Genomic DNA, 20,665 nt, shown 5'->3' on the forward strand with positions numbered 1-20,665 from the left:
GAAGTGGAGAATGAGTATCCTTGCGGCCTCTTAGCAACGCGAGGGAAGGGGGGCGGGTCAAGTGACACGACCAGCTGACTCCAGTAGAGGAAGATACCGTGGTTGGGTCTGTAGTAGCCACGATTACTCGGCCGGGAATCCGAGCCGGACAGTAGTCGTCAGGATGTCGGGCAAAGACCGAATTGAAGTCTTTCCCTCACGAATGTAAGTAAAAGAATGGGACCAGCAGCCCTCATCAGGTTCAGGAACGCCTGGCGGGATTCTCGGTTCCTCCGTCCCCCGGACCGGCAGCCAGGTTCCTTATTTCCTGGGCGGATCCTGCGCGCTCCCGGTCTCTTTTCGTGAGTTCAGGGCATGGCTCTTTGACGGCCCCGCATACATTCCTTTGAACCGAACAGCGCTTCCAGCCCATAAGAACAGACGCCCGGCCTGCTGGCTGGTGTGGAGGTCCGCTGAGCCTACTCAGTAATCGAGCCATTCATTCCACACTCCCTGTTGAACCGGGCACTGGATTTATATAACCGAGTCCGTCGCTACTCCTGCTTTAACAGCTCTGTTTAGCGGAGAGATGGACAAGCCAACGAGGTTTGATAAGTGGATTGAGAAGGGAAGTTTACCGCAGTGGGAAGCATATAGAAGAGACTTATAAGGCGAATTGGGTGTCGAATCGAAATGCCCTAACGTGGACGTCAGATTCGATCTTAGATCCCCTTAGTCGTTTTCCAGGATCCCGTGAAATGTCACCTGCGGTGGGAAGTTATCCCTCAGTTTCTGAGGCGCTCCCCTTGCACTGTCACCATTGCGCCTTGCCTGGTCCTCTGTTAATGTTACCCATCACGCTGTAAAGTGGATCGTATTTGTTTACATACGTTTCCCACTGGTCTGTGAGCTCTCTTCAGGATGACGGTGTGTCGATTATTAATCCACAGACAGTCCACAAAAAGTGTTCCTTGAATGAACCCATGCTTTGGCATCTGCTCAGCTTTGGGCTGGCTTTCTCTTTTGGCCTGATTTCATTGGCAGGAGAAATAGCACATCGCCCTAGGTTTTTGGCCAGTCTGTAAAGAAAATTTTGAGGTTTTCTCAAATGTACCTAACTATGTGAGTGAGGAAAGTAAAGATTATTTGTCCTCTCTTCCTTTTTTTCCTCTTCCTCTTTTTTTCAGTGAGAAGAAAATCTGACATTTAGATCTTTATTGTAGTCTGATCTTTTTGTAAGTATTCTGTTGTTTTTCTTCATCCTGGCTTTTTCTCAGAGAATCTGAGGACTCTGAAAATGAAAGAGTTATTTTCAAACCATAAACCTAGATTTCTGCCAGCTCTCAGTGAAATGAAGTTTTGGCTTTTTGTGTATTGCTTTTTACTTTCAGTAACAGCAGTTTGTCCTAGGTGGGAATCAAGTCAGTTGTGGAGAAAGGCAGTGCTTGTGAAATCAGTAAGGGCCAGGACTGTGCTGGGGTAAGGAGAACTGAAGAATTTTCAGCACTTGATGACCGACTCTCCAAACCTCTACATTGAGAGATAGCCAAGCTCCAGCATAGCTTCCAGCAGCCTAAGGCTGTGTGTTCCTAGGATGACACCAGCCCCCGTTAAAATGTCTGCCTGAGAAAAGCTCAGCGCTGCCAGGAGAGTTGACTGTTCTAACGCCAACTCCTGCTGGTAGATCCCTGACCTTCCTTTCCTAGAGCATGTACCGAGGGCTTACAATTAGGAATCCTTCATTTTCCCATTGAGTTGTTTATGTCTCTTCTCCAGATTAGAGGTATGTTTCTCAAGGACCTAAAAACCATTTCTTTGAAACGTAATCATCAGGAAGGATGTCTGTGAGGCTAGAATCCTAACTTCCATAATTGCCAGCTGGCAGACACAGCTGGCGCAATTGTATCTCCACTGACCAGTTCTTTGTCTTTTTACTTACCTGACTCTACTTGAGTCCCCTTATTCCTCTCCCTATTCTTCCATTAAAATGCCGGGTCACCTCTGCACAAATCAGAAGGGAGCTCAGCTCTTGCCCCTACGTTGGTGGTTACTAAGTAAAACCTGATTTCACTGCTTCCGCTCAAGTTTGGCTGTGTTTATCTTAGTAGTCAGAATGTTAACATTTTTGTTTGTTTTATTTTAAAAGGTGAAAATAGACTTCTTTGGCCTTCGACAAGAAGAATGTGATAGGTTTGAGAAGGGGGGAATTGCTATTTGAGGGCACTCAGCTTGCTGTTCTAGGAGGAAAATCAGGTGCAGGGAAGAACTGCTTCTCTACAAATATTTTCCCCCAGGTACTTTGTCATGTAATCAGATGTCTTTGATTCATCTGGAAACAAAGTTATCATCCTAGCTGAAGGTCAGACCCTTTTTAAAAGGGCTGAGCAGCTCTCAAATTTTTGAAAGAACAGGCATTTTTAAGAGCTAGGCTAGAAAATACACTAGTGACTTCTGTTTCAGACAGTTCCAGTTAGTCTGAACAATGGAGCTGGCACCCACTTGTGCACCAGAGAGAAAAACAAGTTTAGGGTAGAACCAAAAGAAGCTTGAAGGATGTGAAGTCAAGAGAAATTAGTCAAATCCAGGTTATACTTACAAGGGCGGGAAGCCCGGGGCAAGTCACTTTGGGTGTCAAGAGTAAAAGGTTTTCTTATTTTACAGAGGTGCCATTACCTAGGAGGAAATTTAAATTAGCATGGTAAATTCAATTTTATCAACAAGTGTGCCTTTTTAAAAAAAATATTTTATTTATTCATTTTAGAGAAAGTAAGAGAGAGAAAGAAGGGGGGAGGAACAGGAAGCATCAACTCCCATATGTGCCTTGACCAGGCAAGCCCAGGGTTTCGAACTGGCGACCTCAGCATTCCAGGTCTATGCTTTATCCACTGTGCCACCACAGGTCAGGCAACAAGTGTGCCTTTTTATTATGAAATTGCCAGAGTCTGCATTTTTGGAGTCTGACTTAAATTTGATCCAGCTCTTTGAGTCCACATTCTGGTGGTTAGTGTCAACAGTCCGTTATGTTTAAATGTACACACTGGGGTGGTTAGGTCCTGCTCAGGCAGGAAACTGAACCTGCTTCACTTGGTTAGACCTCCAGTCAGTGCAAAGTCAGCCCCTGACAGATACGAGAGAGCTGTTCATTTGGTGCTATTTATAATCTGTAGGGGAGGCACCGCCCCATGTAACTGGGATACAGTGGACCTAGGTTTTAGCCCGAGTTTGAGCCTTGGGCAAGTCACTGGATTCAGAAATCTGGTTCAAGTCCTGCTCTGCTTTTTCTTTGACCTTGGGAAAGTTGTGTCATTTTTCTGAGTCTCATTTTCCTAACTTTCAGGAAATGAATAAAGTTCCTTCCAGCTATAGAATTGTCTCCGTAACATTTGCCTTTTGGTAAAACATTTCCATGTAATCTGAAAATTTACCCAAAAGGTCCATTAATAGTCACTATGATGCAGTTGGTTATAACACCATTCATATGACATTATATCCCCTTAAATCACTTTAAGTATCTAAGTTAGATAATCTGTTCTTGAATATTGTTTTCCACTTGTTTTCTATTAACTTTTATCTGGCACACGGTAGCAAGAACAGAAATGTATCAGCTGGTGGTTTTTTGACTTTGGTATTGGGGTTTCTGATGGGAAAGATTGAAATAGGAGGTAAGGAGACTTGAGTAGCTTATTGCCTTTCAGGAGTCTATTTATATATGTCATTTATAAGTTACCCGAAGATAGATTCATTTGTTAGGTAAAGTCACCTACAAATTAGTAAAATGATTGGTAGTAGGGTCTTGATTGATGATATCAAAACACTTTAATACCACACTTTTAGTAGAAAAATACGTTGTGAAATAAAATACAAAAGCTACAAAAGAATATGGTAGTTAAAAGAAAATCTTTTTTTGCCAGTCAGCCACATCTCCCAAAGGAAACTGTTACCAGTTTCTGTGAACGCTTTTTAGTCTATTCTATCTATAAATGCATATTTATCCTTCCTTACTTTGCATAGCTAATACCCTGTAATATAGGGAGCACATGTAGAATTACCTTCCTCTTTCTTTTATGACTGCGTATCATCCCATTGTATAATGAACCATAATTTATGGAACATGAACTTGTTTGCCCCCATTTGGTACGAGAACTAATGCTGGAACACTTAACCTTGTACATGGTTTTGTATACATGTTGGAATAAATCTGTAGTATAAGTTCCTCAGAGTGGAATTGTTGCTCCTGAAGATAAGTGCATTGTGAACTTTGATATAAAAACTTTATGCCTTGGCCAAATAGCTCATTTGGTTAGAGCATCAACCCAAAGCACAGAGGCTGCTGGTTCGATCCCCAGTCAGGGCACATACAGGCACGGCTCCATGTTCCTGTCTCTCTCTTGCTCTCCCTTCCTCTCTCGCTGAAGTCAATAAAACAAAAATCCTTTATACTTTTCGAATGGAAATAGTTTTAATTTACAAATCAAGTAAGTATTTAAACGATGCTAGTATCGAAAAATAGTGTTCCTGATAAATTTTATTATGAGTTCGTAAACATTTATTCCAGGTATTGATTAAAACATTATTTCAGTTTTAAAGAAATAAACTTTTTACCCCTGGAACACTTGAGGGTGGCAATCTGCATTACTGAGAAACCAATTAAACCTGTCTGCTATAAATGCTGTATATTACTCTGAAGACATCAAAGAATAAAATGTAATTTTAACATTGGGAAGGTATTTTTCTTTTAAACAATGGGAATGAATGTCTTTCATTTCATTTATATAGGGCACAGACCATTATGAAGGCTCGATTAAAAGGAGCACAGACAGGACGAAACCTCCTGAAGAAAAAATCTGATGCCTTAACTCTACGATTCCGACAGATCCTAAAGAAGATCATAGAGGTAGAATGAACTTGCTTAGAACAGTCTTTACAATACCTTAGAAATAGCTAAGGAAAATCCAGCACGGCTGTTGCCATTTTAATTTTTCTGTTATTTTAATATTTTTCTTTCAAAAGTAAAAGTACCGTTATAGAGTGATGAGTTCCACCTAGTTCATTTAATAAAATCCAAGCTCCTATTCTTGCCCAGTAGCCCCAGTTGATCTGATCTGACCGGCCTGCCCCTCTGACCTTATGTGTTGCGATCTTCCTAACAGTCTCCTCCAGCGCTTTTGTGTTAGGCTTCTTCTGCCTGAAGTGCTCTTTTCCTGGAACTTCTGGCCATTCTGGTCTCTTCAGAGAGGAGGCCATCCCTCTCTTCCCCCTCCCCTTCTCCCTTTCTCCCTCCCCTACTTCCTTTCTCCCTCCCCTTCTCCCCCTCTCCCTCATCTCTCAGTCTCTCACTTGGGTAGCACATACCACAAGGACTGCTTTTGTAAAGTATATACTGGGAGTATCATGTGTGGCTGTATGTCCACACACAGATGTTTTTAGTAACAAACATGCACCTATTTTATATCTATATCTATAATACTTTCTGCCCCACTCCCCCTTCCTTCACTCCACGGAAGAGTATGGACAGCTTTCTACGTCAATAAATATAGATGGGTCTCATTCTTTATAATAGCTGCATGGTACTCCATCTCATGGATAATAGAGTTGAAGCATTACTTTGTTGATGGATGTGTAGTTTCACCATTTTGTGGAGGAGGGTACTCTTAAATCCTTCTGTGTATATATGCTCGCATTTCTCTGGAAAAGAGTGTTAGAATCTTGAATGTGAGGGCGATCTGGCTGTGACATCTGTCACCCCATTGATCACCAGGGTTGATTCGGCGGATCTGGCTGGAATGGCGGGTGTCCCCTTCCTGCCTCACTGCTCTCTGTGCTTCCCTCCTGAAGCTGTGCGCTTATTCGAAGAGCACGACCTTCCCTGATAGAGGACCGTTCTTCGGTCAAGGGTATGAGTAGCTGCGCTCCCCTGCTACAACCTCCAAACAAGCTCTCAAGAGTCTTAGAATCTCAAGAATCATTTAAATGTTTGATAGGTAACTGCCAAATTGCCCTCCAAATTGCTGTACTAATATACTTTCCTACCAAATGATTAGTGAGGATCTGTTTTCTTAAAATCTTCTTAATTGGGTGTTTATTTTTGCCAATCTATTGGGCTAAAGCGCTCATTTTAGTTTGTACTTCTTTTGATTATTTGTGAGGTTGACCATCTTTCCATCTTTGCTGATAATTTGGTTTTCTTGGTGAATTTCTTCTTTTATTTTTTTGTAGAAGTTCTGTGTATATTCAAGTTAGTGTATAAAATGCCAAAATTATTTCCTTCAAGTCTAACTTTCTTAAAAATGGTATCTTAATCTTTTATGGGTCAGATCTGTTACTTTTTTTTTTTACAACGACAGAGAGAGTCAGAGAGAGGGATAGATAGGGACAGACAGACAGGAACAGAGAGAGATGAGAAGCATCAATCGTTAGTTTTTCGTAGCAACACCTTAGGTGTTCATTGATTGCTTTCTCATATGTGACTTGACCGTGGGGCTACAACAGACCGCGTAACCCCTTGCTCGAGCCAGCGACCTTGGGTCCAAGCTGGTGAGCTTTGCTCAAACCAGATGAGCCCATGCTCAAGCTGGAGACCAGGGTCTCGAACCTGGGTCCTCCACATCCCAGTCTGACACTCTATCCACTGCGCCACCACCCAGTCAGGCTGTTAGTCTTTTTTTTTATATAGCTTTTGGATTATGTATAATGCTTAAGAAGGTCTAAAAAGATTAGAAAAATATTCTGCTATATTTTATTTTGTAGTTTTTTAAGTAAACCTTTATTTTTAGGGATTTAGCTTTATCATTTTGTAAATGGATGGCCAGTTGGTCTCTTTAACTAAATTCCAGTATAATCCTGAGCTGTTTCTGAATATTTCATTTCATTGACTTATCTATCCAAGTACCAGATTTATTTCCTTATCGTGGCTATACATTTTTAATACTTGGTCAGGGAACTCTCTACCCACCTGCCTCAGTTATGCTTCTGTTTCAAAAAAAAGTAGGCCCTGGCCAGTTGGCTCAGTGGTAGAGTATCGGCCCAGTATGTGGAAGTCCAAGGTTCAATTCCCGGCCAGGGCACACAAGAGAAGTGCCCATCTGCTTCTCTACCTTTCCCCCCTCTTCTTTCTCTCTCTCTCTCTCTTCCCCTCCTGCAGCCAAGGCTCCACTGGAGCAAAGTTGGCCCGGGTGCTGAGGATGGTTCCATGGCCTCTGCCTTAGGTGCTAGAATGGCTCCAGTTGCAACAGGGCAATGCTCCAGATGGGCAGAGCATCGCCCCTGGGTGGATGCCGGTTGGGCAGATGGGGGAGTCTGTCTGCCTGCTTCTCACTTCAGAAAAATACAAAAAAAAAAAAAAAGTTATTGGATACTCTCAAACGTTAAATATTTCAGATTTATTTTAGAATCACAATGCCATTAGGATTTTGACTGCACTGCAGTGAATCTAGGAGATTAATTTGAGCAAATCATCATGGGCCCATTCAAAAATAGTATTGTCCTACAGTAAAGATTCAGTTTTCTATTTCTTAATATCTTTATTTTGATCTTTTAATTATAAAACTCGTGGTTTTCCAACATTGTTAGTGACCATAACCAAAACTGTTCAAGCAAAATTGGAGATTTTTATTTTATCATCAGATCAATGTTTACATCATACCTGACATACAAGACTGATGGTTATTAAAGGAACACGATTATATGATTTTTCCTTGTCATAAACTTGGTTGAATTGGGGATTGGTTTATGCCTTTACAGACTAAAATGTTGATGGGCGAAGTGATGAGAGAAGCTGCCTTTTCACTTGCTGAGGCCAAGTTCACAGCCGGGGACTTCAGGTAAGAAGACTCAATGGGGAATTTTGAAAAATCAAAGTGCTTTTATGTTCATAATTCCATTGAAAACGATGTAAGCATTAACGACAACTGATTTACTAGTAATAATGACACTTTTAATGCCATTGCTTAAACAGCACCTTCTTTATTCCTGTCCACCTGAATCTGTTACATGGTTGCAGGCCCAGGATATTTAATATTTTATAGTTCCTTTTCATTTAACATTGTACTAAACATTTCTCCTTATTTTCACTTAGCTGCACACTGGTTCTCTGGACATACCATCATTTATTAAGCTTTTCTCTTAATGGTGGACCTTTGGGTGATTTTCATATTTTTGGAATATTAGACAAGGTACCATGAATGTCTTCATGCATATGTATTTTTGTTCCTATTGAATTCATTTCCTTAATATAAATTTTTGAGGGTGGAATTGGTTGTTTAAAGCAGTGGTCCCCAACCCCCGGGCTGTGGACCAGTACCGGTCCGTGGGCCATTTGGTACCGGTCTGCAGAGAAAGAATAAATAACTTACATTATTTCTGTTTCATTTATATTTAAGTCTAACGATGTTTTATTTTTTAAAAATGACCAGATTCCCTCTGTTATATCTGTCTAAGACTCACTCTTGACGCTTGTCTTGGTCACGTGATACATTTATCCGTCCCACCCTAAAGGCCGGTCAGTGAAAATATTTTCTGACATTAAACCAGTCTGTGGCCCAAAAAAGGTTGGGGGCCACTGGTTTAAAGAGCATGAATTTTATGGCTTTTGTCATGTTGATATGTGCTTTACAAAGCATACAAAATGGTTTAGCTATTACTTTACAAAAGGGTTTTGCTTATTTACATGTTATGTGATTCCCCAAATAAGCCTGTGGTGTATACCAGGGAAGCATTTACTCTCAATGTAAGTTTGGTGTCTTCCCGAGTCAAATGGCTATTAAGGGGAAGAGGTGCAAGTTATTTTCAGGGGTTTTGATTTTAGTCATTCTTAGTTTTTATTCTCTAAGAGCATTGCCTGGTGGGTGGGTCTGACAGCTGAGGGGCAGTAGACTTTTTGCCAGTGTTGGTAGGATAACAGCTTGCACGGACTATTCCAGCACAGGGAGGGAGGCAGCGGTGTGAGCGGTATGTGCATCTTTTCAGGTAGCTATGGGGAGAACACTTCTTGATAACAATGAGTAGTCAGGCAAAGCCAGGTGGCAGTTAGAGGAAGCTCTAGGGGAAAGGAATTGTACTCCTGCTTAGCCAAACTGAGAAGGCTTGAACAGCAAACCTAAAAAGAAGGAAAGTTTTCTCTAAATTACATTAGCAGGATGAAAATTCCAATGTCTGAAAATTTAAGCAGTCCGTGCCCTTTAAAGTCATTCTTTTATTATTTTCTTACGGCTAATTTTTTGAATGTTGTTCATTCTATGCTCTCTGAGGCCCTCCTCTGGAAGCAGTGGTTTTTCTCTTTTTCTGAAAGAAGACAACTATTAAAACATAATTGTAACATCTCCCTCTTGTTAACTTTACCCAGTGGGTCCCTGTAGGTTTATTTCTCTCTCTCATAACTGCACTAAACCCAGGCCTTTCCCCCTGCAGCACCACGGTTATCCAAAATGTCAATAAAGCCCAAGTGAAGATTCGCGCGAAGAAAGATAATGTAGCAGGTAACTTTTCAACCTTTTAGAACCCTTGGGGGAGAAAAGGTGACATTTTAAAATTAATCTGTTTGTACAGCAAGATGTTGATATCCCAGTTAATCTTTTCTACTTAGAACAAGTTTATTGGCTTTACGTGTTAAACCCACTGTAACTGGTGGTTACAGTGGGTTGGGGCACAGGAACAGGGTTGTACAGGATGAATACATTCTAGAGATGTGCTGTACTGGATAGTGCCGATGGAGTAATAGGGTGTTGTGCACTTAGAAACATAAGAAGATAGTTCTCATGTTGCGTGCGTGTGCGCACACACACATACAGAGGAAAAGGGACACAAACAATCTTTTGGAGATGATGGATGTTTTGTACCTTAATTTTGATGATGGTATTATGGATGTATGTGTATGTCTAAACCCATTGAAATGTATATATTCAATATGTGTAAATTTTTTGTATATTAAGTATACCTCAGAGTTGAAGGGAAAAACCCCACTGGAACAATTAGGTCCCTTTATTACTTAGGCTGATTTAACCTTTGAATGGACTGAACACTTGAGGCACGTTCCTAAAGTCATTCCTTGAGACTAGTTATAATTCCAGACAATCTGTTGACTTTTTTCTGTGTTTAACAGGTGTTACTTTGCCAGTGTTTGAACATTACCATGAAGGAACTGACAGTAAGTGTGTCTCTCTGGGTTCTAATTCCTCTTTAAATGAACCTTGTTCTGGGACATGGTGCTAGATTGAGTTTGAGGTTAGAGCCTTATCTAATACAGTCAGGACAGGAGTCAGTGAGTTAACCAAAGTGTATGGTGGGGAGTCATTAAACATTGTACATGTCTTAAAATATTTTATTTCAACCTAGAAATAGATGAATGTAGTCATTTAACATTTTAAAAATATAAGCTCATGGTCTTTCTTTGCATATGAATCTACTGTGATTAGGCTTTCATGTTGTTGTTTTTGCATAAACCACACCCATAATGCATTGTTTATAATTTCCAGTTTGGGTCTCTTTAAAGTAGAATAAGATCTTGGATATTGTGACATAATCATAATGCTGAATCTTCCAGATTTTTATAGTCTCACTTTTTCCTAATTTGACAGCATTTTTGTAGTAGTAAACATCTTTACTGTGTTTGTCAAAAGTAGTATTTTTAAAAATAGAAACAACAGTCTTCTTACTTTGGCACTTTCATTAGTTCACATAAAATTATTAGTATAGCTCGAATAAAGCAGCAGAGCATTCTGGAGAGCCACCTGTTAACAGACTGAATGGGGCATGTTGGTTACTCCAACAATCTGGTTAAGTGAGGGTTGGTTAGAAACCTCCATAGTAAGAATAGTATCCTTGTGGAAAACAATTCAGCATCATGTCCTATGTGTTTAGAGCAGTGGTTCTCAAACTTTTTGAAGTTGGGGTGCATTTAAAATCCTACAAATAGGCCCTGGCCAGTTGGCTCAGCAGTAGAGCGTCGGCCTGGTGTGCGGGGGACCCGGGTTCAATTCCCGGCCAGGGCACATAGGAGAAGCGCCCATTTGCTTCTCCACCCCCCCTTCCTCTGTGTCTCTCTCTTCCCCTCCCGCAGCCAAGGCTCCATTGGAGCAAAGATGGCCCGGGCACTGGGGATGGCTCCTTGGCCTCTGCCCCAGGTGCTAGAGTGGCTCTGGTCGCGGCAAAGGGGCAGAGCATTGCCCCCTGGTGGGCGTGCCGGGTGGATCCCGGTCGGGCACATGCGGGAGTCTGTCTGACTGTCTCTCCTCGTTTCCAGCTTCAGAAAAATACAAAAAAAAAAAAAAATCCTACAAACAATTGTAGGCGCACTATATACAAATTTCTGAGAAATATGTTATAATAAGTCAAATATTAAAGAAAAAAATAAAGTCCAAGCATGCTTTTATGGTAATTAAATGAAATAAATATGACAAAATTAAATTTATTCTGACATTTAAAAATATTTTTGTTACATTTTTTGTTATGCTTTTTAGAATTCGTAAAAAAGAGGGGTTGGCCTGACCTGTGGTGGCGCAGTGGATAAAACATCGACCTGGAAATGCTGAGGTCGCCGGTTCGAAACCCTGGGCTTGCCTGGTCAAGGCACATATGGGAGTTGATGCTTCCAGCTCCTCCCCCCTTCTCTCTCTCTGTCTCTCTCTCTCTCCCTCTCTCTGTCCTCTCTAAAAATGAATAAATAAATAAAATAAAAAAATTAAAAAAAAAAAAAAAGAGGGGTTAAAAATTTAAAAAATGATAAAATTTATCTTTTATATATATAGATACATTCTTAGTAAGATTTAGTAAATTTGACAGGTCCCAGCATGAATGTTTTAAGTTTTTTCATTCTTATGTTTATGAGAAACATGAGCCTGATGTGTCCTAGCGATTTCTTCAATGTTTGGGGATATATTTGAAAGGCAAACTCTCATTTCCTCGTCAATACATTGAAGAATTCCTCTCTTTTTATGCTTGTGTTGAGCGCAGAAAACTCCCACCATACATATCATCTTAACTTTACACCAGACAAAGGATAGAAGAAACTTGCCTCCAGTCTTTCCGGGGAACATGGGGGTAGTGTAAACAATCCAGCACCACAGCTTAACAGCCTTTTGCAACCTAATCAGGCAAGTGAGGTGGGGGGTTGGGCAGGCTGTCAGCTTACAGCCAATTCCCCACACTTCTGTCCCCCAAAAATCTAAACTCCAAAAACCCTGTTGGTTTTTTGGTCCCCAATAGCTACATATTTCTCTGAAATACCATAGGGCGCACCTGGAAATCTTCTAGGGCTCACACTTTGAGAACCACTGGCTTAGAGAGATGGGCACTTCGTGTTTGCATTTAACAGTGATAGGGGATTTGTTTTTCTATTCTGACATTGTTCTGATTTATCTTCTTTTGGGGAATTTTAGGGGAAGATTATTATTCTGTAATTACAAATGTTGTCTGACTGGTTCTTCCAGGTTATGAACTGACCGGTTTAGCCAGAGGTGGGGAACAGTTGGCTAAATTAAAGAGGAATTATGCCAAAGCAGTGGAACTGCTGGTGGAACTCGCCTCACTGCAGGTAGGTAGAGAACTGCCCCTGGTTTCTTGTATTTAGTGTGGAAGACTCGGTTCTTGACTCGGCACACTCTACTTGGTTTTCATACTGTTCTCATGACCTTCTGTGAAACAAGCCAGAGATGTGTCGATTTCTGAAATGGTGGCTTCTGCACTCTTGTCCAAACTTTTGTTATGAACAGAATGTGCAGTGGTGTAGTTTCACTCTACTGGATGAGAACAGCAACAGTCAATGCTAGATTTAAATGCAAATGTAACATGGTTTATGCATGAAAGCCACGCTTTTTTAACATGTTGGAAAGGAGTAGTCTTGGTTTCCAAATATTCTCTACAAGTGCTGTCTGAGTGGAGCCACAGTGAGGAGGACACGCTTAGGGAGTCTCTGTACTTATTATTTGTCCTTTTATTTTAGACTTCCTTTGTTACTTTGGATGATGCTATTAAGATAACCAACAGACGTGTAAATGCCATTGAACACGGTGAGTGCAAGCTGCTGAGGCTCTTTGTTCGTCCCTGTTACACACCTGCCGGGACCAGGCACTGCCTGCCAGGTGGCAAAACACTGCCCACAGCAGTGGGGGCAGCGCAGTGAGTCAGAGAGCAGTGAAGTGTTAGGTGCTTTCACAGGAGGGGGTTAGATGAGATAGGTGAGCTCAAAATTATGAAAAATTTTGATCATTACTGGTAATACATGAATAAAGGGTAAAGACGATTTCTCAAGAGCTCTTGTGTTTTCTTTAGTTCTTTCCAATGATTGAGTGAATGATACATTTTTGAACACATTAAACATTTACCTTGAAATCCTTCTCCCTTAGGCTTATGTTCTTGGTTTCTGAAAACAAACCAATATGCATTATTTTCCATCTCTCTCATTATTTAATAATTATGACTGCTTAGTATTTTTGCTTAAGAAACTCAGTTTTCATTAAAGGAACATTTTTCCCATTTTAAGGTAATAAAGGAGCAAAATTTGAATAGCAAAGAAATTATTTTGCTTGGGCTCTATTACTGTTAAGAGGTAGTTACCTCACTTAAAATTCTTTTCTTTTTCCTTTTTACTGCATTTTTTAAAACTTAAAACACATTTCCTGACTGCTGGCTAGTGGCAGCCCTCGTACATTGTACTGCAAGCAAAACAAAATGGATGAGGTAATAGTTCCAAATCTCGAGTTCACATTCTAGAAGCAGAATAGGCAAAATTTTATGTAAACTAGAACCTTAGACTGACTCAAAACTCGGCTTACTGCATTCTGTGGTCATATAAATTCAGTGCCATATGTATCATGGTCCAGTGTTATCTGTCCATAGAAAAGACACTAGGGCATATACCAAATACTTGTAATAGTTACTTTTGGGTGGTTGGATTATACTTCATTTTGTTTCTTTTTATGTTTTTGTTTTCTAAGTTTTCTGCATTAAATGTACATAGACTTTATAATTACAGAAAATAAGTGATATACAAAGGAGCACTGGCAGTTTGAAAAAAGGTTTGAAGTTCTCACGTGTGTATTTTCTTAAACCCTAGTCATCATTCCCCGGATTGAACGTACCCTTGCTTACATCATCACAGAGCTGGATGAGAGAGAGCGAGAAGAGTTCTATAGGTTTGTTGGAATTGGCAATTACCGACCACTTTCTGTCTTCCATAATCCAAAGACTGTTTGTGGACGCATTAGCTTATGCTTTTTAGAATTAGCACAGCTTGTATTTTATTCTAATACAGATGAAACAAGAAATAATATTGCTAAAGGCTGTGAAGACATCTATGGTATCTCTAAAACTTTGGTCAGAGGAGACTATTAACAAACTTGATTATTTTGAAAAGTGAAACAGTGACTTAAACTGGGTGTCTCCCACATAAAAAGAAACGGACTTAATCAACCAGTACGTACTGCATGTTGAATGTCTTCCATGAAAAGAGGATATGACGTAATAGTGTCAACTGGACCATTAGAGAATTAGCGCAGTACTGGGAGAGACTTGGTGCACGTATATAACCGGTTATGAACATTAGAGCTGGGAGGGACAGTAAATACTGAATATGTGGTGTACCCGGGTCAGTGTGCCAGACTCGGAGAAACGGGAGACAGGTGAAAGCAGGCACATTCAGGGAAGACATGCTGACTTGAACCTTGAATAGCATCTGAGTATGATCAATAATCTTAATTATCAAAGGCTACTTAGTTTCTGCTTCATTGACAAAGTTGTGGTGATCCAAAATTTTAGTAAACGTCTGAATGCTCAAAATCTGTTCCATTATTAGGGAATGGATAGCAAAGTTTATTCACCTTGGGACAGGCGCTTTTGAAATCAGTTATTAGCTTAAAATATTTGTAGTCTACCTCCAATCCCTTTTTAATGGGCTATAAATTACTAAAATAGAAATTAAAGCCAAAATTTGTTCTAGTTAATTATCCTTGTTACAAAACTAGAAGAAAACAAATCTTAGTACTGAATTGGCATTTAGAAAATTCCTTTATTTCACAGGTTAAAGAAAATACAGGAGAAGAAGAAGATTCTCAAGGAAAAATCTGAGAAGGAGTTAGAGCAGCGGAGGGCGTCGGGGGAGGTGCAGGAGCCAGCCAACCTTCTGGCCGAGGAGAAGGATGAGGACCTTCTGTTTGAATAATCTCTCCTGCTCTGGTTCTTTCAGAAGTCCTAACAAAGCACCATTTTAGTTCACTGTGTGCAGGTTTGGTTTGTGTGGCTGTTTATTTTCTGGCCTAAGAATTTCATTGGTTGTAAAATTTCCCTTGATGTCCATTTATGGGATTACCTTTGCAGAATCCCAATTTAACAACCATTTATCACAGATGAGATTTAGAGAACCTGCCCAGGAATTTGTAATTTATTCTGCAGAAGTGTCACCTGCTCTATTTACATCTGTGTTAGAAGTGACCAGCTTACCTAGCATATTAGGAAATCCCCCTAGGAACCAGCAGTGGTCTCAGGCCAGCGACTGCGGGAGCGTTTGGTCCTACCCACGCGCACACCCTGGCGCTGTGGTCTGAGCCACCGCAGCCATCCTAGTGCTACTGTGGCGCGTCTCCAGCTCTGTGAAAACCTTCACGCATCTTACTCTGCATGGCAGGTCTGTCTCTGTTTTGTCTGTCACAGAACAGTTTTGCCAATTTGAATGTGATTATGGTGTAAACAATAAAATGAACTTAAAGACAGCCTGACTGGTCATTAGATATGCTGAAACCTTGAATGGCAGAGGCTATAAATACAGCAGGAGAGAGTACTCAGTGACTTTTTTTATTTGAAATATAATTTTACTTTTATTTTTACAATACAGTGTGCAGTATGACATCTCAAAATAACAGAGTGCAGATATAGGAGAGTACACAGGACTAACAATACATGTCAGAAACGTTACCTTAGTAAGGCTAAACCCCTGGTTCATATTTTCCACACACATTCACAAAGTTACATTCAAATTATTCCTCATCAATACTTATTCCTTAGGCTTGAGAAAAGAAGAAAACAAATCCAGACATTAGATTTTCATAGAAAGCAAGTCTGGATTAGTCTTTAAAACACTATTTTCCTTTCTGTTTGTTCTGACTTAAGAAAATTTACTAAAGGAAGACATTTCCTTATTTGAACTAACTAACATGTGCATTTGATTAGCTATTGGTATCATTCCTATAAATGGTTAAGGACACCTCCCCCACTGGGGTCTCCAATCAACCACAGAGGGACAGGAAATGGAACTGGCCACAGCGGCTTGACAGCCAGGTGTACGGCAAGGTTTTCCACTATCTTTCAGGGACGTCAGCAACAACTCTGTTCACCGTGTTTAGGGACTGTGTTGAATATCAGCACATCCATATCACTGGGACAAACATTTCTATCCTTCTGTCATTGCTGATGGGGAAAGAACTGTAAGACTTCTTGACCCCCAAAATATCTGTCCCCTTAGACGTCCTGAGTCTTAGCACACGGCCCAGTGTGGCTCTGTGGTCTGAGGCTCACTTGGAATGGGGCAACAGCCACACTGACACTGCTGAGCTCTCATCTCACATAACTCACACCGCCAACACTTGAGATCTCCGAGTTGAAAACAGCTGTCAGTTACAAGCTGCTCACAGAATGCCGCATCTACCATAGACTACCGCTCATTCCTGAGGAGAAAGTAAACTGCAAGTGCTTGTATTCCTTCCATTGAAAATCAGGGTGAGTTTTGCACTGTCACCTGAAGAGATAGCATGTATGAACTGCCTTCCTTTCGCCAGGAATGTTACTTTCTTCCTAACGAACGTTATCTTGAAATTATTTCCACGTAAGACACAACAGCCAACTTCAAGGCCATGCAAACTTGAACAGAAAAAGGCAACTCAAATGGTCTATATTTGTTCAAATAAAATTATGTAGAAGAAATATATATACATGACACTGAGACAGACTACTCATTAAAAACAACTGCTTACGTTAAATTAAGTAACAATTCAATATTATTCCAGTGTTTAGCTTTGAGAATAGGAAATGCGGTAGCTAAAGTCATCATAAAAATGAAGACATTCACATTTGAGGTTGTTTGTCACACATCACACCATCCCTAAAGGCTTGAAAAGATGACAAATTAACTTTCCATGCCAGTGTGAAAATCCCATTAGCTTAAACATTTATGATTTAGCAAGCCATTGCATTTACTTGCAGAACTTGTTAGGATAAAAAAACCTCTTTATATATGCTAACGCTCCCCACCCATTTTTCCTAAAATGTTCAAATGACTTTCAGGTCATTTTTCCCTCTGATCTCAAAGTCAATTGTCATAGTCTTTTCCTCAGAATTTTAGTCCAATGCTGACAAGTGTGATCAATGACCATTTGTCAATGTATTAAATATTAGTATACAGTACAGCAGCTATCTTCACCACAGAATTCCAGTTTATTACCTATGTATAGCACAGTCAAGTTATACTGTGATCCTATATAAAAATGCAAAAACTGTCAAATGTGCTATGTCCTCTCATATATAAAAAACTTTACATCATGAGAAAGCAATTTTTTAACAGTCAACACAGCTTACATGAACATCTGCCATTCATAAAAATGTGATATACATTCTGTTGTACTATGCAGATCAGAGAAAGGAAGCAAGATTATCATATCAGTTGTGACAATTTAAGGGAAAAAAATCAGAAAATCTTATCTTTAAAAAGATCTGTATGTTGTGTACATTTAACTAGACCAGAATCTGCTGTGTGCAGTGAAGTCCAATCCATAAAGTTTGAGCTAAAAACTGGTGCTTCTAGTGGAATGTTTTTCAAGAATTAAAAGACATATAAATGATTTCAAGCCTAACAGAGTAGCTCCACACCAAAATGACACCTTAATTTTTTTTAAATCACTATAAACAATATTTAATATATTTTTTGTAATAAGTTCTTGAAATCTGGTGTGTATATTATACTTTCAACACATAAATTTTTTAAAAGTATTTCTGATGACCAAACCAGTTTTCTAACCAAATAAAGCTCAGTACACAGAAGTACAGTCCCTACCCCCCCCCACCATGAAGTCATTTAAGTTAACTGTTAAATAACATCATCATTTATAACTATGTGAGACACGGACTGTTGTGTACACACACACATTTTTTATGGAAATACCACTAGGCAGAAAAGATTTAGGTGGAAAAAGTTTTTACATGAATAAAATGGAACTGATCTGTTGAAAGCCTCCATTTAGAATCCCCCAATGAGGCAAGAACGGGAAGCCATGGAGCATAGAGACTGCTGTACACAATTTACCGAGGGGGTTTCTTAGCTGAGACCTAAGGACAGGTCTCAGTCACCTGCCACCTTACCGTCACAGCCTCGAGTATCAGGTTTACCTTCTAGCAGTGTGCCAGATCAAGTCCACTCATGCCACAGAATGGGTGTTTCCTTCACCTCAGCCAAGTGGACGGCACCCACTGAGGTTCAGTATCAAGTTTGTTAATTAACCGAAGCAATTCCTGATAGGCTTTATCGAGGTCTGAATTCACAATTGCCGTGTCAAAGTAGTGGCCGTTGTTCTGCTCCATCTCTCTAGTTTTCTCAATGATTTCCCTCAACTCTTCTGGCTGTAAAGAGCAGATAAACACTGTGAGGTTAACTCCATTCTTTACCAAAATATATGCATCAGAGATGGCTGAAGAACAAGAAATAACCTTACACTGCTTTCCTTCTCTCAAAATACTCACCTTGTCACTGCCACAGTGCTCTCCTGTGCTCTGGCATCTTCAGGATTCATACTGTGACTCATTTGGGATTCAATATAATCTGTTTATACTGCGATTCAGGTTTTCATATATTTCTGTCTTACCACACCCACAAGACAAAAGTCAACTTTGAGTTCCCCACAGACATTCATTTTTAAATATTTTAGAGCTTCATAACCTCTTCCTGAAAAGAACAGTGAACGTCTCTGGCTGGAGCAAGGGTGGCGGCTCTTAGACCCGTTCTTTCTGTCTACTGCAAACTCAGGCAATGCAGACATCACTGGGAAAGCAAAGGATCGATGCAATGGGTATCTTTTTAATAACAACACTGCTGGTCATCCCTAGATTTAAAAATCATATACAGCTGACCCTTGAACAACACAGGTTTGAACTGCACAGGCCCACTTACATACAGTTTTTCAAGAAAATATCTGTACCTTTTCGAACTTCAGTTGGGAGTCCGTGGATGTGGAAGTATGCACTGATGAAACCATTTCTTTTCCCTCCCTCCCTTCCTCTTTCTTTCTCTCTTTCATTCTTTCCTTCCTTTCTTTCCCTCCCTCTCTCCTTTCCCCTTCCCTCCCTCCTTCCTCTCCCCCCTCCCTCCCTCCTCCTCTTTTCTCTCTCTCTCTCTCTCTCTCATTCATCCATTTTTTTATGTTGCACTAGGTTAGAATGGACCACCTCAGGAGCTTCTGAGGCGAAGACATTTATTTCTATTACCACAATTACTTAAGCAAGCCTGGTCCCTCTCACTTCTGCAACACTATGCAGCATTAGTGATCGAGTTTGCACAATTTACACATTATATAGGGGACTTGAGCACCTGAAAATTTTGGTATCGCTGAGGGGTCCTGAAACCAATCCCCTGCAGATACCAAGGGCATGTATTAACTTAATGTTTTGGGGGAGTCAAAACTTAAATGGGATTCTTGACTGCACAGAGGTCAGCATCCTTAAACCCCATTGTTCAAGAGTCAACTGTATATATATCTATATATATATAATACATATTATATAAATATATCATATATTCTTTGGGAAATACTCAGCTTGGTATGTTAAATTGCAACTCTTTTTTTTTCAACATACAAACATCTTTAAGATGCAAAAAGCATCCTAAGCAGTTTAGAAAACGATATAAAGCAAGCTACTTTAAAATACTGTGCGAGGGAAACAACTTCACACAGGCAAGCAGGTGGCAAGGCTGTGTGCCTGATCACCAGGCACAACTCAAGAAAGTGAAACTGCCTCGAGGGCCACCCTGTCAATAAAGAGAACTAATTAACCTCAAGTCCGTATGTCTCAGCTATAAAAGTCACATAACAATACTATATTGGGCCCACAATACAAAACAACTGGTATCACTCAGCTGCTGAACTGTGTAAGAGCAGGAAACGTGAACGAGCAGCTCTGGCCGCCCTGAGGCGCTCTCCCCTGTGCGCTCTGCTTCGCGGTTGGAATGCCGTGCGTCTGGCTCCGCACACAGAGCCCTTTGTTCCCTAACAGGCACTAGCTACACTGCTGTCACTGAGCACGCTGACATTCTTGCTGAAACTCATGTCTATTCAAAGCTCATTCAAAGAACATTCCAGAACTCAAAATAGAATCTAAACTTTGTGGTACCAGAGTTGAAATGCAAATGTTAAGCCCCACAAATGACCCCACACAGGGTCACATGATTATCCAACCCACCTAGTTTTTCTTTATCGAATTTAAGGCTCTATTCCTTCTTTTGCCAAAATGGCATCATTTGTTTTAATTTCCTCTTACTTCTCAACTTATAATTCACGACTCAAATAAAACAAAACGTTTTTGCTCAAAAATAAAATTATTTTTTGTTGACGGGTAAGATTAGCCTTCAGGGCAAGGTGACTAGGAGTTTGTACTATCAGTTTACCATACTCAAGCCCCATTTGGATAGAACACATTCCAAGACTCGAGTCAAACCAGA

General features: G+C 40.3%; 2 protein-coding genes and 1 non-coding gene across 7 annotated transcripts in view; 1 reads left to right on the forward strand and 2 right to left on the reverse strand.

Moving 5' to 3' along the window:
* Positions 1 to 26: 26 nt before the first annotated feature.
* ATP6V1D (ATPase H+ transporting V1 subunit D) lies at positions 27 to 15,677 on the forward strand. Its single transcript, XM_066278151.1, has 9 exons — positions 27 to 204; positions 4,756 to 4,873; positions 7,720 to 7,799; positions 9,385 to 9,452; positions 10,076 to 10,120; positions 12,402 to 12,505; positions 12,914 to 12,980; positions 14,027 to 14,105; positions 14,989 to 15,677. The coding sequence occupies exons 1-9, from the start codon at positions 164 to 166 to the stop codon at positions 15,128 to 15,130; spliced, it is 744 nt and encodes a 247-aa protein (XP_066134248.1). The 5' UTR covers positions 27 to 163; the 3' UTR covers positions 15,131 to 15,677.
* A 977-nt stretch (positions 15,678 to 16,654) lies between these two features.
* Positions 16,655 to 20,665, reverse strand: part of PALS1 (protein associated with LIN7 1, MAGUK p55 family member) — a 91,282-nt gene continuing 87,271 nt past the window's right edge. For all 5 annotated transcript variants that reach the window (XM_066278148.1, XM_066278146.1, XM_066278149.1 and 2 more), the window contains one exon: positions 16,655 to 18,573. In XM_066278148.1, coding sequence (XP_066134245.1) covers positions 18,397 to 18,573 — 177 coding nt within the window. In that variant the 3' untranslated portion in view covers positions 16,655 to 18,396. The remainder of the gene's footprint in view (positions 18,574 to 20,665) is intronic.
* Positions 19,370 to 19,506, reverse strand: LOC136337059 (small nucleolar RNA SNORA66). The gene has a single exon (XR_010731774.1). It is a non-coding gene; the product is annotated as a small nucleolar RNA SNORA66 (small nucleolar RNA).

The sequence above is a fragment of the Saccopteryx bilineata genome, chromosome 4 (genome assembly GCF_036850765.1).
Source record: "Saccopteryx bilineata isolate mSacBil1 chromosome 4, mSacBil1_pri_phased_curated, whole genome shotgun sequence".
NCBI classification, from domain to species: domain Eukaryota; kingdom Metazoa; phylum Chordata; class Mammalia; order Chiroptera; family Emballonuridae; genus Saccopteryx; species Saccopteryx bilineata.